General features: G+C 40.9%; 1 protein-coding gene across 5 annotated transcripts in view; it reads right to left on the bottom strand.

Moving 5' to 3' along the window:
• Positions 1–19022, bottom strand: part of ZNF546 (zinc finger protein 546) — a 39612-nt gene extending 20590 nt beyond the window's left edge. The window contains exons 1-3 of one of the 5 annotated variants that reach the window (XM_055103620.2): positions 3370–19022; positions 2725–2778; positions 2308–2392 (exon numbers count right to left, since the gene is read on the bottom strand). In XM_055103620.2, the coding sequence (XP_054959595.2) occupies positions 2308–2313 (6 nt within the window). In that variant the 5' untranslated portion in view covers positions 2314–2392; positions 2725–2778; positions 3370–19022. Of the gene's footprint in view, positions 1–2229; positions 2393–2724; positions 2779–3369 lie in introns of all 5 variants that reach the window. The other 4 variants (XM_034944278.3, XM_008964949.5, XM_055103618.2 and 1 more) reach the window with 4 other exon arrangements.
• Between the last annotated feature and the right edge of the window lie 8 nt (positions 19023–19030).

Genomic DNA, 19030 nt, shown 5'->3' with positions numbered 1-19030 from the left:
GTTTTCTTTTTCTTATTCTTTTTTTTTTTTTTTTTTTCGAGAGGGAGTCTCACTCTGTCGCCCAGCCTGGAGGGCAGTGGTGCTATCTCGGCTCACTGCAACCTCCTGGGTTCAAGCAATTCTCTGCCTCAGCCTCCCAAGCAGCTGGGATTACAAGCGCATGCCACCACAGCCGGCTAATTTTCGTATTTTTAGTAGAGATGGGGTTCCACCATCTTGTCCAGGCTGGTCTTGAACTCCTGACCTCGTGATCCACCTGCCTGGGCCTCCCAAAGTGCTGGGATTACAGGCTTGAGCCACCATGCCCACCCTTATTCTGTTTTCTACTGTTATAAATCTGTCCTAGAAAATGTTATTTGCATAATGGAACCCTGAAAAAAACCTAGCCAAGATAAGAGTATTGCTATGTCCTGTAAAAGCAACCTTAAAAATCTAAAAAAAAGAGTATAATCCTGAAGAACTATCTTACTTGATAAATTATGTCATATTAATTATCCTTGATTGGTTTATATAACCCTAAAAGGTGTAAATTTCTCAAAGGGTAATCAAACTTAGCAGGATTCATTGGTGTTTTCCTCTTCTCCCTATGTGCACAGAGTTATAAGAAGCTATGGTTAGGGAGAATTAGTTTTTCTAACTAGAAGCTGGAAAGTCTTGTGTCCTTTGAATAATCAGTTAGTGCAATTTCTATTCTGCAGAAAGAAAAGTGCAGGTGCTGTGCGCACACACACACACACACACATACATACAAGTGTGCTGAAAAATCTTGCTGAAATAGGTCGGGCATGGTGGCTCACACCTGTAATCCCAGCACTTTGGGAGGCCGAGGCGGGTGGATCACCTGAGGTTAGGAGTTCGAGACCAGCCTGGCCAACATGGCGAAACCCCATCTCTATTAAAAATACAAAAAATTAGCTGGGCGTCGTAGCAGGCGCCTGTAATCCCAGCTGAGGCAGGAGAATTTCTTGAACCTGGGAGATGGAGGTTGCAGTAAGCCAAGATCGCATCATTGCACTCCAGCCTGGGCAACAGAGTGAGACTCTGTCAAAAAAAAAAAAAAAATCTTGCTAAAATATAGCTCCCCAAAGTGTTAATAGTGATGCTGGGGCTATTTTAACTTTCTTCTTTATAAGTCCCTTATGTAATATAATGAGTAACTAAATAATTTATAGAAGGTGAATATTCTATAACCAGAAGTATACAATAAATCTATATCCAATTATAAAATAAAATGTTTTAACACATCAGAAGCAAATTGGTTTGACATGTATGGAAACAATAGGAAAACAGCATGACCATTATAAATAAATGCCTGCCAGTTCTTGAACATTCTTCTTCAATTCAACAAGACCTTTTCACTGTTAAGATTCTTCTCTTAATACACAAGCCAGGTGAACAGTGTCTGCAGACTGAATAAGAAAATTTGAACAAAGCAGACAGAGGAGTGTTTGGTTCTCCCCTACTTCTCCAGCAAATAATCAGTTGAAATGTTAATTTAGATATAATGCTTGTTAAATGTCTTTAAATCCTAATATTAGTGAGATTCATATAAAATTTAAAATTTGCAGCTGGGTGCGGTGGTTCATGCCTGTAATCCCAGCACTTTGGGAGGCCAAGGCAAGTGGATCACCTGAGGTCAGGAGTTCCAGACCAGCGTGGCCAACGTGGTGAAACCCTGTCTCGACTAAAAATACAAAAATTAGCCAGGCATGGTGGCAGGCGCCTGTAATCCCAGCTACCTGGGAGGCTGAGGCAGGAGAATCACTTGAACCCAGGAGGCAGAGGCTGCAGTAAGCCGAGTTCATGCCATTGCACTCCAGCCTGGGTGACACAGCGAGACTCCTTCTCAAAAAAAGAAAAAAAAAATTGCGTATTATTCTTCATCACTATGACTATTACTTTACTCAAATGTACTTTTTATTCTTATGACTAACTCTGTATAAAAATAAATCTCAACTCATGGATTCCTTGGAAAAAAATCCCTGCTCATGTTCACACAGATTTCTATGCTTGGACTTCCAATCACATTCCCACTTCTAAAAGCCTTAAAAGCAGACGACCATTATCACTTGCTTACTGACACCAGTCAGGTCATCTCTAATCCTGTCATATTTTAAAACTGAGGTCTTTGGAGAAGATTGGAGAAGATGGATGATGTGATTCTACCTAAACATTAATCTCAATAAGACAAAGTTTTAACTTTAGATTCCAGGATATGCATTTCTCTACCATTATAGAAAGTGAGTGCAGAGGAATGATTTGAAAAATGAGAAAGTCATTTGGAGGCCCGTGAAGAGGAGGGTCCACCTGCATGGTCCATTGTTCACTGGAAAGGAAGGCCTGGGATAGGTCACTGGACAATTCAGGAAAAGCAAAGCAATGTTTCCATTTCCTAAAAACAAAAACATTTTATGCATTTATTTAAAGATTTACTTAAAGATATAGACCAGAGAGTTGCAATTTATGTGACAAATAATTTAGTCTTTTTAGATTGAATCAAATGAACTTTTTCAAAGGGAAAAATGCAAATGAAAGCTACAGAAAGTACCTGGGGATGTGATTTTTGTGACTGTGAGCAATGAGGTGACAGGCTCTGTGGTAGATTGTGGCTGTGCTTGACATAGCAGTGTGGTACCACGCCGTATGACTGGGTGCAGGCAAGGCTGTGTGAGGATTAGAATGTGTGATTTCCATTTTATGAATAAAAAGGAAATATAAACTTACCTGGACCTGAACTTTTAGACCTGCTACAACAATTGTTCCCTCCTTTTCAGGATCCTTGTTTTGATGAATAGCAGAATGGGGGAAGAAAAATAATCATGAGACAGCAGGCCTTTCTTAGAGCACAGACCGACCTAGAATATCCCCTCCAGCGCCACATCTGTGCTGACCTCACGCACATAACAGCTGTGTGAGAGTGAGGCTGGGATCTGTCTCTGAACTCACACCAGGTTTCTAGATCAAAGGTATGGGAATGCAGTGGTTCTGAAAAATGCAGCTGCCCACACAGCGGTTCCAACTGGGCAGTCTTCCAACCTGTCGTCCCAGGAGTCTGTTTTAGGGACACTTCTAATTCAAAAGTCCAATCGCCAACCCAGGTCTGTACCTTCTTGCTGGGAACCTTCATCCCAGAGCTCGATATGTGACTTCCCTTTTGGGGACACTGCTGTGTGCAAACACCGAGGCCGTGAGGGGGGTAGAGGGTCAGTGACACACACCAGAGAGCCAGGCACCTGTCTCAGCCTCACACCCGCACCCACACCCGCCCAACCCGGTCCTGACAGGCGCCCCGTCGCGCGCACACACACACATACACCGTCTGCCACATTTTGTCACACAATTTCCCTTCTCCGCTCCCCAAGCACGCACAGGCCTGAGGCTCCCTCCGGGCACGACACGCCAGGTCTGGGCCCTGGAGCGCCTCATTTTGGGCGGCAGTTCTATCCCCAGTCCTACTCGTAAGAGTCCCGTTCCGCCTCACCTAGCTCGGACTTCTCGCCCGCCTGTGAATAATAACGGTTCAGGTGACTGAACCGTTAAGAACGCAATGTAAAGGGCCCTTGGGGTCCAGGCAACACTGCCCAAGGGGCTTCTGGGAAATGTAGTCCACAGCCGGAAACTGATTCTTTTGGGCGGAGGCGCAGGCGCGCGCGCATCCGGCGGCTTCGACTCACTTACCAGGAACCCACGCAGGAAGCTGAGGAGGAGAACAGACGCCTCTGGGCCACTCGCCGGGCCACTTGAGCGTGGGACCGCCGAGTGTGACCCTGAGGCCGAGTGCGTGCGGGACCGGGCGATAGCTCCGCCAGGCAGGATTTTGTCTGTTTCACCTCTTGAGGTAGTCCCGGCGTGTAGTACCTAATAGGCGCTTAATATGTGTATTGTAAAGAATGAGTGCCTGGCCATTTGTATTTGCCTTGTGAGCGCGTGTGTGTGGCACTGTGAGGGTTGCGGGACCGACGGAACCTCTCTGGCTCTGGCGGGTTGTGTTTCCGCGTGTGTGTAATTTGAGTGTGAGTCGGTGTGTAGTGAGTGAAGGGATCTGACTGGAGAAAACCACAGAAAATACCCGGGGCTGTGATTTTTGTGACTTTGGTCAATGGGACGACAGGCTCTGTGGTAGACTGGCTGTGCTTGACCTAACAATGTGGTACTATGCCGTGTGGTTGCCGGCAAGGCTATGTGAAGATGAGAATGTGTGATTTGGAAAATCTGGATGTGGAACATCACGGGTGCCAGTGGAATTGTGACTCTGTGTGTGTATAAAAGTTTGCAACCATAGGCCTATATGTCTGTGGTATAAAGAGAATATGTTGCGTCTTCTTGGAGTATCAGCTTTATTTAAACATTTGCATCAGAGAGTTGCGATTTATGTGCCAAAGATTTTTGTCTTTTTATATTGAATTAAATGAATTTTTTACAAAGAGAAAAATGAAAATAATAGTAACTTTCAAAAAATATTAAGAATTTCCTTCCACTCTTCTATTCTGGCAATGGATCTTTGGCAATGGGTCTTTGGCAGATCAATTTGAAAAGCTTGGACTGAGGAAATTATACTTGGAAAGCACATTAGGCAGTCAGCCCTTGGTTCCTAAATACCATGCTCCACTGAAAGGAGCAAGGCTCCATGGAGAAATGGCAGATTCCAGAGCTGGGGAAGGGAAAGTTCAGAATGAACTTGGAACATCTTGTGCTTGAAAGTAAGGAAGTGCTCAAGAATGGTGGGGACGTGTTCAAAGGACATGGAAACCAGATTGAAGGGACTTCCACTGACCAAACTTGACATGGTTTGAGCATCAAAATAAATAATGCTAGTTATAGATTAAAACCCATTAAATAACAGAGGGAATCATAATTCCAAACTGATATAAATTAGTACGTGAAAAAAAATTGAAAGTTTGATGAGGGACTGGATGTTTACATTGTTGCAAAGAACCCCTGCCCCCCCCCCCAAATCCCTTAAAAATGTGTCAATATAAGGCTGGGCACGGTGGCTTATGCCTATAATCCCAGCACTTTGGGAGGCCGAGGCGGGCGGATCATGAGGTCAGGAGTTTGAGACCAGCCTGACCAACGTGGTGAAACCCTGTCTCTACTAAAAAAATACAAAAATTAGCTGGGTGTGGTGGTGCATGGTGGGTCCTGTAATCCCAGCCACTCAGGAGGCTGAGGCAGGAGAATTGCTTGAACCCAGGAGGCGGAGGTTGCAGTGAGCCTAGATCGCGGCACTGCACTCCAGCCTGGGCGACAGAGTGAGACTCCATCTTTAAAAAAAAAAAAAAAAACAAGTGTCCATATGAAAAAATGCTCAACATTACTAATCATCAGAGAAATGCAAATTAAAACCACACTGAGATACCACCTCACAGTGTTAGAATAGCTGTAATCAAAGAGACAAAAGACGACAAGGGTTGGTGAGGGTATGGATATAAGGGAACACTTGTACACTATTTGTGGAAATGTAAATTAGTACAAACATAGAAAATATCCGGAGGTTTCTCAAATTAAAAATATAACCACTATATGACCCAGTCCCACTCAAATTAAAAATATCCCACTATATATATCTGTATATATCCGTATCAGTCCATTCTTGCATTGCTATAAAGAAAACCCGAGACTCGGTAACTTATAAGAAAAGATGTTGAATTGGCTCATAGTTCTGCAGGCTGTACGGGAAGCATAGTGGCATTTGCTTTTGAGCAGGCCTCAGGAAGTTTCCAATCATGGTGGAAGGCAAAATGGGAGCAGGCACATCACATGGTGAAAGCAGGAGCAAGAGAGTGAGGAGGGAGATGGTACACACGTTTAAATGTGCAGATCTCATAAGAACTCACTATTATGAGGATGGAAACAAAGGGCTGCTAAGCCATTCATGAGGAATCTGCGCCCATTATCCAATCACCTCCCACCAGTCCCCACTTCTTATATCGGGGATTACATTTCAGTATGAGATTTGGGTTGGGATACACATCTAAACAATATCATTCTGCCTCTGGCCCCTCTCAAATCTCCTGGCCTTCTCACATTTCAAAATACAATCTTGCCTTCCCAGCAGTCCCCCAGAGTCTTAACTAATTCCAGCATTAACTCAAAAGTCCAAAGTCTGAAGTCTCATCTGAGACAAGGCAAGTTCTTTCCTCCTATGAGCCTGTAAGATCAAAAACAAGTTAGTTACTTCCAAGATAAAATGGGGGTACAAGCATTAGATAGACATTCCTGTTCCAAAAGGGAGAAATTGGCTAAAAGAAAGAGGCTACAGGCCCTATGCAAGATCAGAACCCAGTAGGGCAATCATTACATCTTAAAGCTCCAGAATAATCTTTGATTCCATGTCCCATGTCCAGGGCACACCAATTTAAGAGGTGGGCTTCCAGCCTTGGGTATTTCTTCCCCTGTGGCTTTGCCGGGTTCAGGCTCAGAGGCTGCTCTGATCTACCATTCTGGGATCTGGAAGATGGTGGCCCTCTTCTCATAGCTCTACTAGTCAGTGCCCCAGTGTGTACTCTGTGTGAGGGTTCCAACCCCACATTTCCTTTTTGCACTGCTCTAGTAGAGGTTCTCTGTCAAGGCTTAGCCCCTGCAGCAGGCTTCTGCCTGGACACCTTGGCTTTTCCACATATCCTCTGAAATCTAGATGGAGGCTCCCAAGCCTTATTCACACTCTGTGCACCTGCAGGCTTAAGACCATGTGGAAACCACCAAGACTTATGGCTTGCAACCTTTGGAGCTGCAGTCTGAGCTGTACCTGGGCCCTTTTAAGTCACAGCTGGAGTTGGAGAAGCCAGGATGCAGGGAGACATGTCCTGAGGCTGCACAGGTCACTTCTGGCCCATGAAACCATTCTGTCCTCCTAGGCCTTGGGGCTTGTGATGGGAGGGGCTGCCTCTTAGATCTCTGAAATGCCTTAGAGGCCTGTTTCCCATTTCTTGGCTATCTGCACTTGCCTCATTTTTAGTTAGGCAAATTTCTCTAGCAAATGGTTGCTCAGAAACTTTCTTGAATTCTTCTGAAAATGAGCTTTTCTTTTCTACCACATGGCCAGTGCAAAGTTTCCAAACTTTTACACTCTGCTTACCTTTTACATATAAGTTCCAGCTTTAAGTCATTTCTTTGCTCCCACATCTTAGCATAGGCGGTTACAAGCAGCCAGGCCATATCTTGAATGCTTTGTTATTTAGGCATTTCTTCTGCCAGATACCCTAGGTCATCACTCTCAAGTTCAAACTTCCGTAGATCCCTAGGGCGTGGACACAATGCAGCCAAGCTCTTTGCTAAGGCACAGCAAAAGGGACCTTTTCTCCAGTTCCCAATAAGTTCCTAATTTCTATCTGAGACCTTGGCAGCCTGGACTTCATTGTCCGTTATCACTATCAGCATTTTAGTCACAACCATTTAACCAGTCTCTAAGAAGCTCCAAACTTTCCTTCATCTTCCTATCTTCTGAGCACTCAACTCTCTTCCAACCTTTGCCTGTTATCCAATTCCAAAGCTGCTTCCACATTTTCAGGCAACTTTACAGCAATGCCCAACTTCTCAGTACCAATTTTCTGTTAGTCCATTCTCGAATTGCTATAAAGAAATACCTGAGACTAGGCAATTTCTAAGTAAAGAGGTTTAATTGGCTCACAGTTCTGCAGGCTGTACAGGAAGTATAATGGCACCTGCTTCTGGGGAGGCCTCAGGAAGTTTCCAGTCATAGTGGAAGGCAGAGGGGGAGTAGGCATGTCATATGTCAAAAGCAGGAGCAAGAGAGTGAGGGGGAGGTGCTATACACTTTTAAACAACCAGATCTCATGAGAACTCACTATTGGAAGGATGGTACTAAGAGGGATGGTGCTAAATCATTCATGAGGACTCCACCCTCATGATCCAATCACCTCCCACCAGGCCCCACCTCCAACATTGGGGATTACATTTCAATATAAGATTTGGGCAGGGACACACATTTAAACTATATCAATATCCAAAGGAAATAAAATCAATATGTTTAAGAGATATCTATGCTCCCATGTTTAATGCAGCGCTATTCACAATAGTCAAGATGTGGAAGCAATCTAAGTGTTCATCAAAGGATGAATGGAGAAAGGAAATGGCATATATATAATGGAATAGTATTCAGACTTTAAAAAGGAGGAAATCATGTTGTTTGCAACAAGGATGAACCTGGAGGACATTATGTTAAGTGAAGTAAGCCAGGCATAGAAAGACAAATACTGTGTAATCTCACTTATATGTGGAATCTAAAAAAGTTGAACTCATAGAAGTAGAGCGTAGAATTGTGGTTACCAGGGCCTGGCAGGGGTGGTGGTGGTTGGAGAGATGTTGGTCAAAGGATATACAGTTTCAATTAGGAGGAATTTTTAAAAAGTGTGTGTCGAACTTTGAGTCAGTTCTGAGTGAGACTAGAATGTCCATAAGAAACTGGATGTGACGGAGGCTCAATAATTTAGCAGAATTATGACAAAGAGACAGGGGTGATAAGGTGAATTATATGCCAACAAACTTCTCTCTTGCACCAAGCACTACCTAGGATATTCAGAGCCCATATGGGATGTGGTTTGAATTCTACGAGTTTCATGTACAAGTGTGTATTTTACATATATATATATATATATATGTATATGTGTGTGTGTATATATACACACACCAAGGTATGTATGTACAGTATTTAAACAAGTCACATGTGACCTAGAGGTTTTGCTATTATTCATACAACATGAACTGCTCAAGAAGAAAGTGGATTAGCAAACAGCTCCATCTCTTCCTTTGTGAGGGATACAGGAGGATGCATAACAAGGACAAGGCACAGAGAAGGCCATGCCCTGCGAGGAGACAGTATAAGACTGTCCACAGCAAAGTCTCAATGCCTCGAAAGTGAGGCAAAAGTGCACTTTGGAATAATCAATCAGTTCTGACACTCTGCCACCCCTTGGCCTCCTTTAGCCCTGATGTAGGAAAACACAGGGCCACGATGACTGCTAGATGGATTAAGCATTGTTTTGCCAGTGGTACTCTTATACCCCTTGCTGAGCATGCACCTCCGAAGGGTGCATGGGGGCGGGAGCATACTGGATGCTGGTGTAAGGGAAGTCCCAGTGAACAGTGTTCTGTATTGGGCCAGTAATAGCCTCTACTCCAGATGCCATCTTCTCATGAGTCATTCCAGGTGGTTTCTCCTCTAAGAGCCTCTGCTCAATATGTTTCTCCCCTTGTTCAGAATCTGCCATGATTCCAGGGGTCCCAGGAGAAGTAAGACTTTTTATTTCTTCCTGATTCCATCTTGGAAAGTTGTATGTTTCTAGGAATTTATCTATTTCTCCTATATCCGGGTTCACAATCCCTGGGCCATGGACCAGTACCAGTCCATGGCCTGTTAGGAACTGGGCTGCACAGCAGGAGGAGAGCGAACATTACTGCCTGAGCTCCACTTCCTGTCAGATCAGTGGCAGCATTAGATTCTCAGGAGCATGAACCCTATAGTGAACTCTGCATGCAAGGGATCTAGGTTGCCCGCTCCTTATGAGAATCTGATGATCTGAGGTGGAACAGTTTCATCCTGAAACCATCCTCCCCTGTCCCCTTATCACCCTGGTCTGTGGAAAAATTGTCTTCCATGAAACCAGTCCCTGGTGCCAAAAAGGTTGGGGACCACTGTACTATATTTTCTAATTTGTTGATGTATACTTGTTTATAATAGTCACTTATGATCATTTTTATTTCTTTGTCATTCAAGGTAATGTCTCCTATTTCATTTCTGATTTTCTTTGAGTCTTCTCTATTTTTTTTCTTAGTCTACGTAAGGGATTGTTGATTTTGCTTATCTTTAACAAAAACACAACTGTTAGTTTTGCTGATTTTTCTTTATGGTTTTTCTGTTCTCTATTTTATTTCTTTTTCTTTTTTTGAGATGGAGTCTTGCTCTATCGCTGAGGCTGGAGTGCATGGCGAGATTGGCTCACTGCAACCTCCACCTCCTGGGTTCAAGCAGTTCTGCCTCAGCCTCCTGAGTAGCTGGGATTACAGTCGCCCACCACCACAACCAGCTAATTTTTGTATTTTTAGTAAAGACAGGGTTTCACCATGTTGGCCAGGCTGGTCTTGAACTCCTGACCTCAAGTGATCTGCCCACCTCGGCCTCCCAAAGTGTCGGGATTACAGGAGTGAGCCACTGTGCCCAGCCTATTCCATTTATTTCCATTCTAATCTTTATTATTTTTTTTCTTTCTGCTAGCTTTGCTTTTAGTTTTTTTTTCTACTTCCTCGAGTTGTAAACTTAGGTTGTTTGAGATATTTCTTCTTTTTAAATGTAGACATTTATCCCTATAAACATTTCTCTTAGGACTGCTTTTGCTGCATCCCATAAATTTTGGTATGTTGTATTTTTGTTTTCATTTGTCTCAAGGTATTTTTAAAATTCCTTTTTGATTTCCTCTTTCACCCAACTGGTGTTCAAAAGTGTGTTGTTTAGTTACTATGTGTTTGTGGATTTTCCTTATTTATTGCTGTTATTATTTCTAGTTTGATTCCACATGGTCTGAGGAGATAATTGGTATGATTTCAATCTTCTTAAATTCTTAAGACTTGTTTTGTGACCCAACATGTGATCTGTCCTGGAGGATATTCCAAGTGTGTTTGAAAAGAATTTGTTGCATGGGCTAATTCTTCTTCTGCTGGGTGGAAAGTTATAGATATGTTTGTGGGGTCCATTAGGCTAGAGTGCACAAGTCGGGTTTTTAAAAATTGATTTTCTGCTTGAGTGCTCTATTCATTATTGAAATTGAGGCATTAAAGTTTCCTCCTATGATAGCATTGCTGTCAATTTCTCCCTTTAGCTCTGTCAATATTTGTTTTATGTATTTCAGTGCTCTGATGTTGGGTGCGTATATATTTACAATCTTTATGTCTTCCTGTTGAATAGACCCTTTTATTATTATATAATGACCTTTTCTGTCTCTAATAACAGTTTCAACATAAAGTCTATTTTGTCTGATATAATTACAGCCACCCTGCTCTCTTTGGTTACCAGTTGCATAGAATAATTTCTTCCATCCCTTCACTTTTAGCCTATGTGTCTTTAAAATTTTTTTAAATATTTTTATATTGATAATGTTTATACATATTCATAGGGAACATGTGATATTTTCTTTTTAAAAAAATGTAAATAGAAACGGGGGTCTCATTTTGTTGCCCAGCCTGGTCTCAAACTCCTGGGCTCAAGTGATCCTCCCCACTCAGCCTCCCAAAGTGTTGGGATTACAGGCATGAGCCACTGCATCCAGCCAGATGTGACATTTTCTTACATTCATAGACTATGGGATGCTCAAGTCAGGGTATTTGGGGTATCCATCACCTCGAGTATTTATCATTTATGTGTGTTGGGAACATTTCAAGTCCTCTCTTCTAGCTATTTTGAAATATACATTGTTAATTGTGATCTCTCTACTCTACTATTGAACATTAGAGCGTATTCCTTCTAACTGTGTGTTGTGTACCCAGTCTTTCTTCATCCCCTCACAAACACTCCTCCTAGCATCTAGTATTACTGTTCTACTGTATACCTCCATGAGTGACTTTTTTTTTACATCTCCCAAATGTGAGTGAGAATATGTGATATGTGTCTTTCTGTGCCTGGCTTATTTCACTTAATGACCTCCAGTTCCCTCTACATTGCTGCAAATAACATTATTTCATTCTTTTTTATGGTCAAATAGTATTCCATTATGTATACATATCACATTTTATTTATTTATTTATTTATGAGACAGAGTCTCCCTCTGTTACCCAGGCTGGAGTACAGTGGTGGCTCATTGCAACCTCTGCCCCCCAGGTTCAAGTGATTCTCCTGCCTCAGCCTCCTGAGTAGCTGGGATTACAGGCACCTGCCACTGCGCCCGGCTAAGTTTTGTATTTTTAGTAGAGATGGGGTTTCAACATATTGGTCAGGCTGGTCTTGAACTCCCGACCTTGTGATCCACCCACCTTGGCCTCCCAAAGTGCTGGGATTACAGGTGTGAGCAGCTGCGCCCGGCTATCACATTTCATTTATCCATTCATCTATTGATGGACGCAGGGTGATTCCATATTTTGCTGTTGTGAATAGGGCTGCAATAAACATGGGATTTAAGGTATCCCTTTAATATACTGATTTTTTTTTCCTTTGAGTAGATACCCAGTAGTGGTATTGCTGGATCATATGGTAGTTTTTAGTTTTTTGAAAAATTTCCACATTCTTTTCCACAGGAGATGTACTAATTTAAATCTCCACCAAGAGTGTGTAAGAGTGGTGAAACCCTGTCTCTACTAAAAATACAAAAATTAGCCGGGCGTGGTGGTGTGCGCCTGTAGTCCCAGCTACTGGAGAGGCTGATACAGGAGAATTGCTTGAAATGGGAGACAGAGGTTGCAGTGAGCTGAGATCATGCCACTGCACTCCAGCATGGGCCAGAGTGAGACTCCGCCTCAAAAAAAAAAAAAAAAAAATTCCCTGTTCTCTACATCCTCAACAGCATCTATTATTTTTTATCTTTTTAGTAATGGTCATTCTAACTGGCCTAAGATGATATCTCATTCTGGTTTTGATTTGCATTTTCCTGATGATTATTAATGTTGGGCTTTTTTTTTTTTTCTATTCCCGTTGGCCATTTTTATGTCTTCTTTTGAGAAATGTCTATTCATGTACTTTGCCTGCTTTTTAATAGGGTTTTTTTTGGTTGGGTTGTTTTGTTTTGTTTTACTGTTGTGTAAGTTCCTTTTTTATTCTGGATATCAGTCCCTTGTCAGATTAATAGTTTGCAAATATTTTCTCCCATTCAACAGATTATCTCTTTACTCTGTTGTTTCCTTTCTGATGCACAAGCTTTTTACCATAATATAGTCCCATTTGTGTATTTTTGTTTTTGTTACCTATGCTTTTGAGTTCTAAGCCATAAAATTTTTGCCTAGACCAATGTCCTGAAGTATTTCCCTTGTTTTCTCTTCATAGTTTTATAGTTTGGGTCTGCCATTTAAGTTTTTAATCCATTTAATCCATTTTCAGTTGATTTTTATATATGGTAGATTGGGGTCCAATTTCATTCTTCTGCATATGCATATCCAATATTCCTAGCACCATGTATTCAGGAGGGTATCCTTTCCCCTGTACATGTTCTTGGTGCCCTTGTTGAAAATCAGTTGGTTGTAAATGCACAGATTCATTTCTGGGTTCTCTATTCTGTTCCACTGGTCTGTGTGTCTGGTTTTATACCAACACCATACTGTTTTGGTTATCATAGCCTTGTAATATATTTTGAAGTCAGGTAGTGTGATGCCTTCAGCTTTGTTGTTTTTGTTCAGGATTGCTTTCCTATTGGTTTTTTGGCTACATCAGATCTAAGAGTTTTTTGTGGATTCTTTAGTTTTTCCTAGAAATAAGAGCATATCATTGGTAAAGAGGGACAGTTTGACTTTCTCCTTTCCAATTTGGATGTCTTTTATTTATTTATCTTGCCTGATTAATCTGGCTGGGACTTCCAGTACTGTGCTGAATAGGAGTGGTGAAAGTGGGCATGTTTGTCTTGTTCCAATTCTTAGAGGAAAGCCTTTCGGCTTTTCCTCATTCAGTATATTAGCTGTGGGTTTGTCATATATGGCCCTTACTTTGTTGAGGTTTGTTCCTTCTATGCCTAGTTTGATGAGAGTTTTTATCTTGAAAGGATGTTTATTTTCATCAAGTGCTTTGAAATCTATTGAGGTGATCATATGGCTTTTTTCCTTCATTCTTTTATGTGATGTATCACATTTATTGATTTGAATATGTTGAACTATCCTTGCATTCCTGGGATAAATCCCATTTGGTCATGGTGTATTACCTTTCTGATGTGCTGTTGGATTTGGCTAGTATTTTGTTGAGAATTTTTGCATCTATGTTCATCAGGGATATTGGCTTCTAGTTTTTTGTAGTTGTTGCATCCTTGTCTGGTTTTGGTCTCAAGGTAATGCTGGCCTCTTAGAATGAGCTAGGGAGAATCCCTTCTCTTCAATTTTTGGGAATAGTTTGAGAATTGGTGTTAGTTCTTCGAGAGTTTGGTAGAATTTGCAGTGAAGCACCAAGTCCTGGACTTTTTCTTTGTTGGGAGACTTTTAATTACTGATTCAATATATTTGAATCATTATTGGTCTTACACATTATTGGTCTGTTCAGGTTTTGTATTTCTCCCTGATTTAATCTGGGTAAATTATATATATCCAGGAATTTATCCATTTCCTCTAGGTTTTCCAGTTTGTTAGTGTATAGTTATTCACTGTAGTCTCTGATGATCTTTGGTATTTCTGTGGTATCAGTTATAATACACTTCTGGTTTTGTTTATTTGGTTCTTTTATTTTTTCTTGGTTAGTCTAGCTAGTGGTTTATTAATTCTATTTATCTTTTCCAAGAACCAACTTTTCATTTTGTTAATCCTTTGTATTTTTTTGAGTCTCTATTTTGTTTAGTAATTTTCTGATCTTTATTATGTCTTTCTTTGTACTAATTTGGGTGTGGTTTGTTCTTGCTCTGTAGTTCCTTAAGGTGCATGATTCGATAGTTTAAAATTTTCTACTTTTTTGATGTAGGCATTTATTGCTATAAACTTTCTTCTTAGCACTGCTTTTCCTGTATCCCACACATTTTGGTATGTTGTGTTTCTATTTTCATTTGTTTCAAGAAATTTACTTCCTCCTTTATTTCTTCCTTGACCCAGTGTCATTGAGGAGCTTAATTTCCATGTACTTATACAGTTTCCAAAGTTCTGCTTCTTACTGATTTTTAGGGGTTTTTTTCTATTGTGATCTCAGAAGATACTTGATATGATTTCAATTTTTAAAAATGAAACTGTTCTTCCTGCCCCTTATGTTGGTTATTCTAGGTGTTTTTTTGCTCCACTGTGTTGCTGCAGCTTCTTAACTGGATTCCAGAGCTCTCCTAGAGCTATTTTTATTCATGGATAGCTAATTGTCCACTTTTGTGGAAGGGGGCAAGAATCCCCTACTTTGATATCATGTGATATTACTACCCTTTCTTTGTTTCTTATGACAACATTTTTGTAGAAAAAAGTTGTTACTTTATATAATGTCTCTCAATTTTGTAGTTTGACATATTCCCATAATGAAATTCAGGTCATGGATTTTTAGTGGAATACTGGAATTACTGCATAATTTATGTGTGGCAAAGGCCATAGTGCAAATTAAATGACATGATCTTTGAATAAGATCAAGACTCCTTTTGAAAGGCTGTTTGATCAGGGAACCTGCATTGCTCTACCACCTTATTTCATGGCTATGAGCATCAAATTTTAGGGAGTTGATTCTGACCTATAACAAATTTAGTGCCTTAGCTATGCACTGATACCTCCAGTTTAACCACTACTTATTTGGTATTCCAAGAACTACCCATTTGTCTTTTTTACAATTTTGAAATTTTCTTACAAAAGCAATACAACACTGGAACTTTTGGGCCCATGAAGTCCAAGAGGACTTTATTAACATTAAAACCTAGGGGTTTGCTGCAACTTGGCCTGGTTTTCTAGACTGTACAAAACACCACCTATCTTACGATTTATATTGAGGGACAAGTCTTGTGTTTCTGCATGGGCCAGATCCTTTCAGTGGAGATATTTACAACCAAGTTAAAACTGTTTGTAAAGAATGTGTGGCTGGGCGGGATGGCTAATGCCTTTAATCCCAGCACTTCAGGAGGCTGAGGCGGGTGGATCACCTGAGATTGGGAGTTGGAGACAGGCCTGACCAACATGGAGAAACCCTCTCTCTACTAAAAATACAAAATTAGTTGGGCGTGGTGGTGCCTGCCTGTAATCCCAGCTACTCGGGAGGTTGAGGCAGGAGAATCACTTGAACCCAGGAGGCGGAGGTTGTGGTGAGCCGAGATCGTGCCATTGCACTCCAGCCTCGGCAACAAGAGTGAAACTCCGTCTTTAAAAAAAAAAAAAAAAAAAAAAAAAGAATGTGTGCCACCAGCCAGGTGCAGTGGCTTATGCCTGTAATCCTAGCACTTTGGGAGGGCAAGGTGGTCGGATCATGAGGTCAGGTGAAACCCCGTCTCTACTAAAAATACAAAAATTAGCTGGGTGTGGTGGCACACGCCTGTTATCCCAGCTACTTAGGAGGCTGAGGCAGGAGAAGTGCTTGAACCTGGGAGGCGGAAGTTGCAGTGAACCGAGATTGCGCCACTGCACTCCAGCCTGGGCCACAGAGTGAGACTCTGTTTCAAAAACAAACAAACAAAAAAACTATTTTAAAAAATGATTAATATTGCCAAACCAAAGGTCATGAAGCTATCCTTCTATGTAATTATTTGAAACTTTTTTTACCTCTTACATTCACAATTAGATTGTAGGGGTCCAAATGAGGCAGGAGAATAGTCTGGAGACAGGGAACCTAAGGCCAACCCCTGCTGACTTCTTGGAATTGGACTAAGAGGAAAACCTCACCTCTCCATGACCAAATAACGAGGCCAAAGGCCCTCCTTCTCTGAACCTCCCCTCCCCTGTGTCACAATGGGAATGCCTGTGATTGGTTCATTCTAAATCCCTCATTTGCAGGGTGCCTCTGATTGGTCCTGGGCAGAATTCTTCATTCCTATAGAGTATGACCTGTTAGAGGCTTCTAAAGGATGTTTAGGCGTGTTACTATGCTCTTTTAGTTTAATAAAATCCCCAAGGAACATTACAATCTGGACTTTTGAGCCACTTGTTTGAGCCCTCTCTAACTCTGTGGAGTGTACTTTCACTTCAATAAATCTCTGCTTTTGTTGCTTTTTGTCTGTGCATTTTGTTCAGTTCTTTGTTCAACATGCCAATAACCTGAACAACCCAATTAAAAACTCTTCATCTGGTAACACAGATTTATTTTATCTACATGGAGTTGACAAGGCAACATTTAATAAAAGATCACTCATACTCCAGTGTACCACAGGATTAACTTTGTCAGAAATCAAGTGAGTATATGATTTTCTTTTTGGACTCCATATTTTGTTCCATTGATTTGTCCATTGGTAAGGCCATACCACACTGTATTAGTTACAACAGCTTTACCATCAGTCTGGATATTTGGTATTGTAAGTCTTCCAGCTTTGCTTTTTTCTTCAAATATTCTCTTGGCTATTTCTGAGCCTTTCATTACTTATATATTTCAGAATCAGTTTGTCAGTTTCCAGCAGGACAAAACTGCTGGGATTCTGATTGGCGCTGCGTTGTTTATAGATCAATTTGTGGAGAATTAATATTTTTACTCGTAATCTTCCAATACATTAACATGTTGTATCCCAACATTTATTTGTCTTCTTTGATTTCTGTCAATATTCTGTAATTTTAACTATTTATATCTCATATTTTAAATTTATTCTTGGCACTTAAGAATTTATTTGATAAATGTTATAATTTAAAATTTAATTTCCTATTTATTTATTGCTGATATATGTATTTGATTTTTTTTCAGAGACAGTGGGTCTTGCTGTGTTGCCCAGGCTGGACTTGAACTCCCGGGCTCAAGCAATTCTCCTGCCTCAGCCTCCTGAGTAGCTGGAACTGTGGATGCATGTCACCATGCCTGGCTTATATTTAATATTTTATATTGACCTTTGTTTAGCCACATTGCTAAATTCACTATTTAATTTTAATAGGTTTTGTGTAGACTTAGATTTTCCATATATGCAATCATGACATTTGTGAATAATGAAGAGTTTCATTTCTTTTCCAGTCCCACGCCTTAATTTTTTTTCTTACCTTATTGTGCTAGGTGGAACTTCAAGTACATTTATGTATGTAACTATTAATTTTATTGAGGTACCAATAAAACTACAATAAATTAGGTACAATTTGATAAGTTTTGACATACACACTTGAAAAACCATTACCACAGTAAAAACAAACAAGCAAAAAAACTAAACATGTCTATCACCTCCTACTTTTTTCTCTATAATCTGTCTCACCTGCCCCAAGCCCCATATACCATTGGTATGCTTTGTTACTTAGATTAGTTTGGATTTTCTAAAACTTTATGTAAATAGAATAATACATTATGTATTATTTGTTGTCTGGATTCTGTCACTCAGCATAATTATTTTGAATTTCACGTTTTTGCATACATCAGTAGTTCATTTTCATATTACTGAGTGGTGTTATATTGCATACAAATATTACAATTTGTTTATCCATTCACTTGCTGATGGATATTTGGGTTGTTTCCAGTTTTAGCTACTTCAAATAAAAAGAATGAGAACATTTATTTACAAGTCTTCATATGGATGTATGCCTTATTTTTTCTTAAGTAAATACCTAGAAGTGGCTAAATCATCTGATAGGTGTATATTTAGCATAAGAAATTGTCAAACTGTTTTCCGAAGTGGCTTACCATTTCACATTCCCACCAGCAGTGTGTAAGAGTTCCATTTCTTGACCAGGCACAGTGGCTCACGCCTGTAATCCCAACAACTTAGGGAGGCCAAGGCAGGCAGATCATTTGAGGTCAGGAGTTCGAGACCAGCCTAGCCAATATAGTGAAACCCTGTCTCTACTAGAAATACAAAATTTAGCCGGGTGTGGTGGCAGATGCCTGTGGTCCCAGCTACTCGGGAAGCTGAGGCAGGAGAATCACTTGAACCTGGGAGGCAGAGGCTGCAGTGAGCCAAGATCTCACCACTGCACTGCAGCCTGGGTGACAGAGCAAGACTCCATCTCAAAAAAAAAAAAAAAAAAAAAGTTCAGTTTCTCAGTCATGCTAGCCATATTTCAGGTACTTATTAGCCACATGTGGCGAGCAGCTACCATACTGGAGAACACAGAACATATCCATCATTGTGGAAAGTTCTACTGGACAGCACTGGACATCTCCTTCCTATGAACTCCCAAGGCCTGTGACCTGAATTTCTTTACTGTCTTTTACCTGTAGGAAATGAGGGAGATGCACAGGGCTTTATCCCGTGATTAAGGACTCCATCTCAGGTTCATTTTCCATCCCTTTCCCCACATTTTGGAAGTCATCTGGTTTGAATAT

This window comes from Pan paniscus, chromosome 20, assembly GCF_029289425.2.
Source record: "Pan paniscus chromosome 20, NHGRI_mPanPan1-v2.0_pri, whole genome shotgun sequence".
Taxonomy (NCBI): Eukaryota; Metazoa; Chordata; class Mammalia; order Primates; family Hominidae; genus Pan; species Pan paniscus.
The sequence above is the reverse complement of the archived record's forward strand: the minus strand, read 5'-3'. Positions and strand labels throughout refer to the sequence as shown.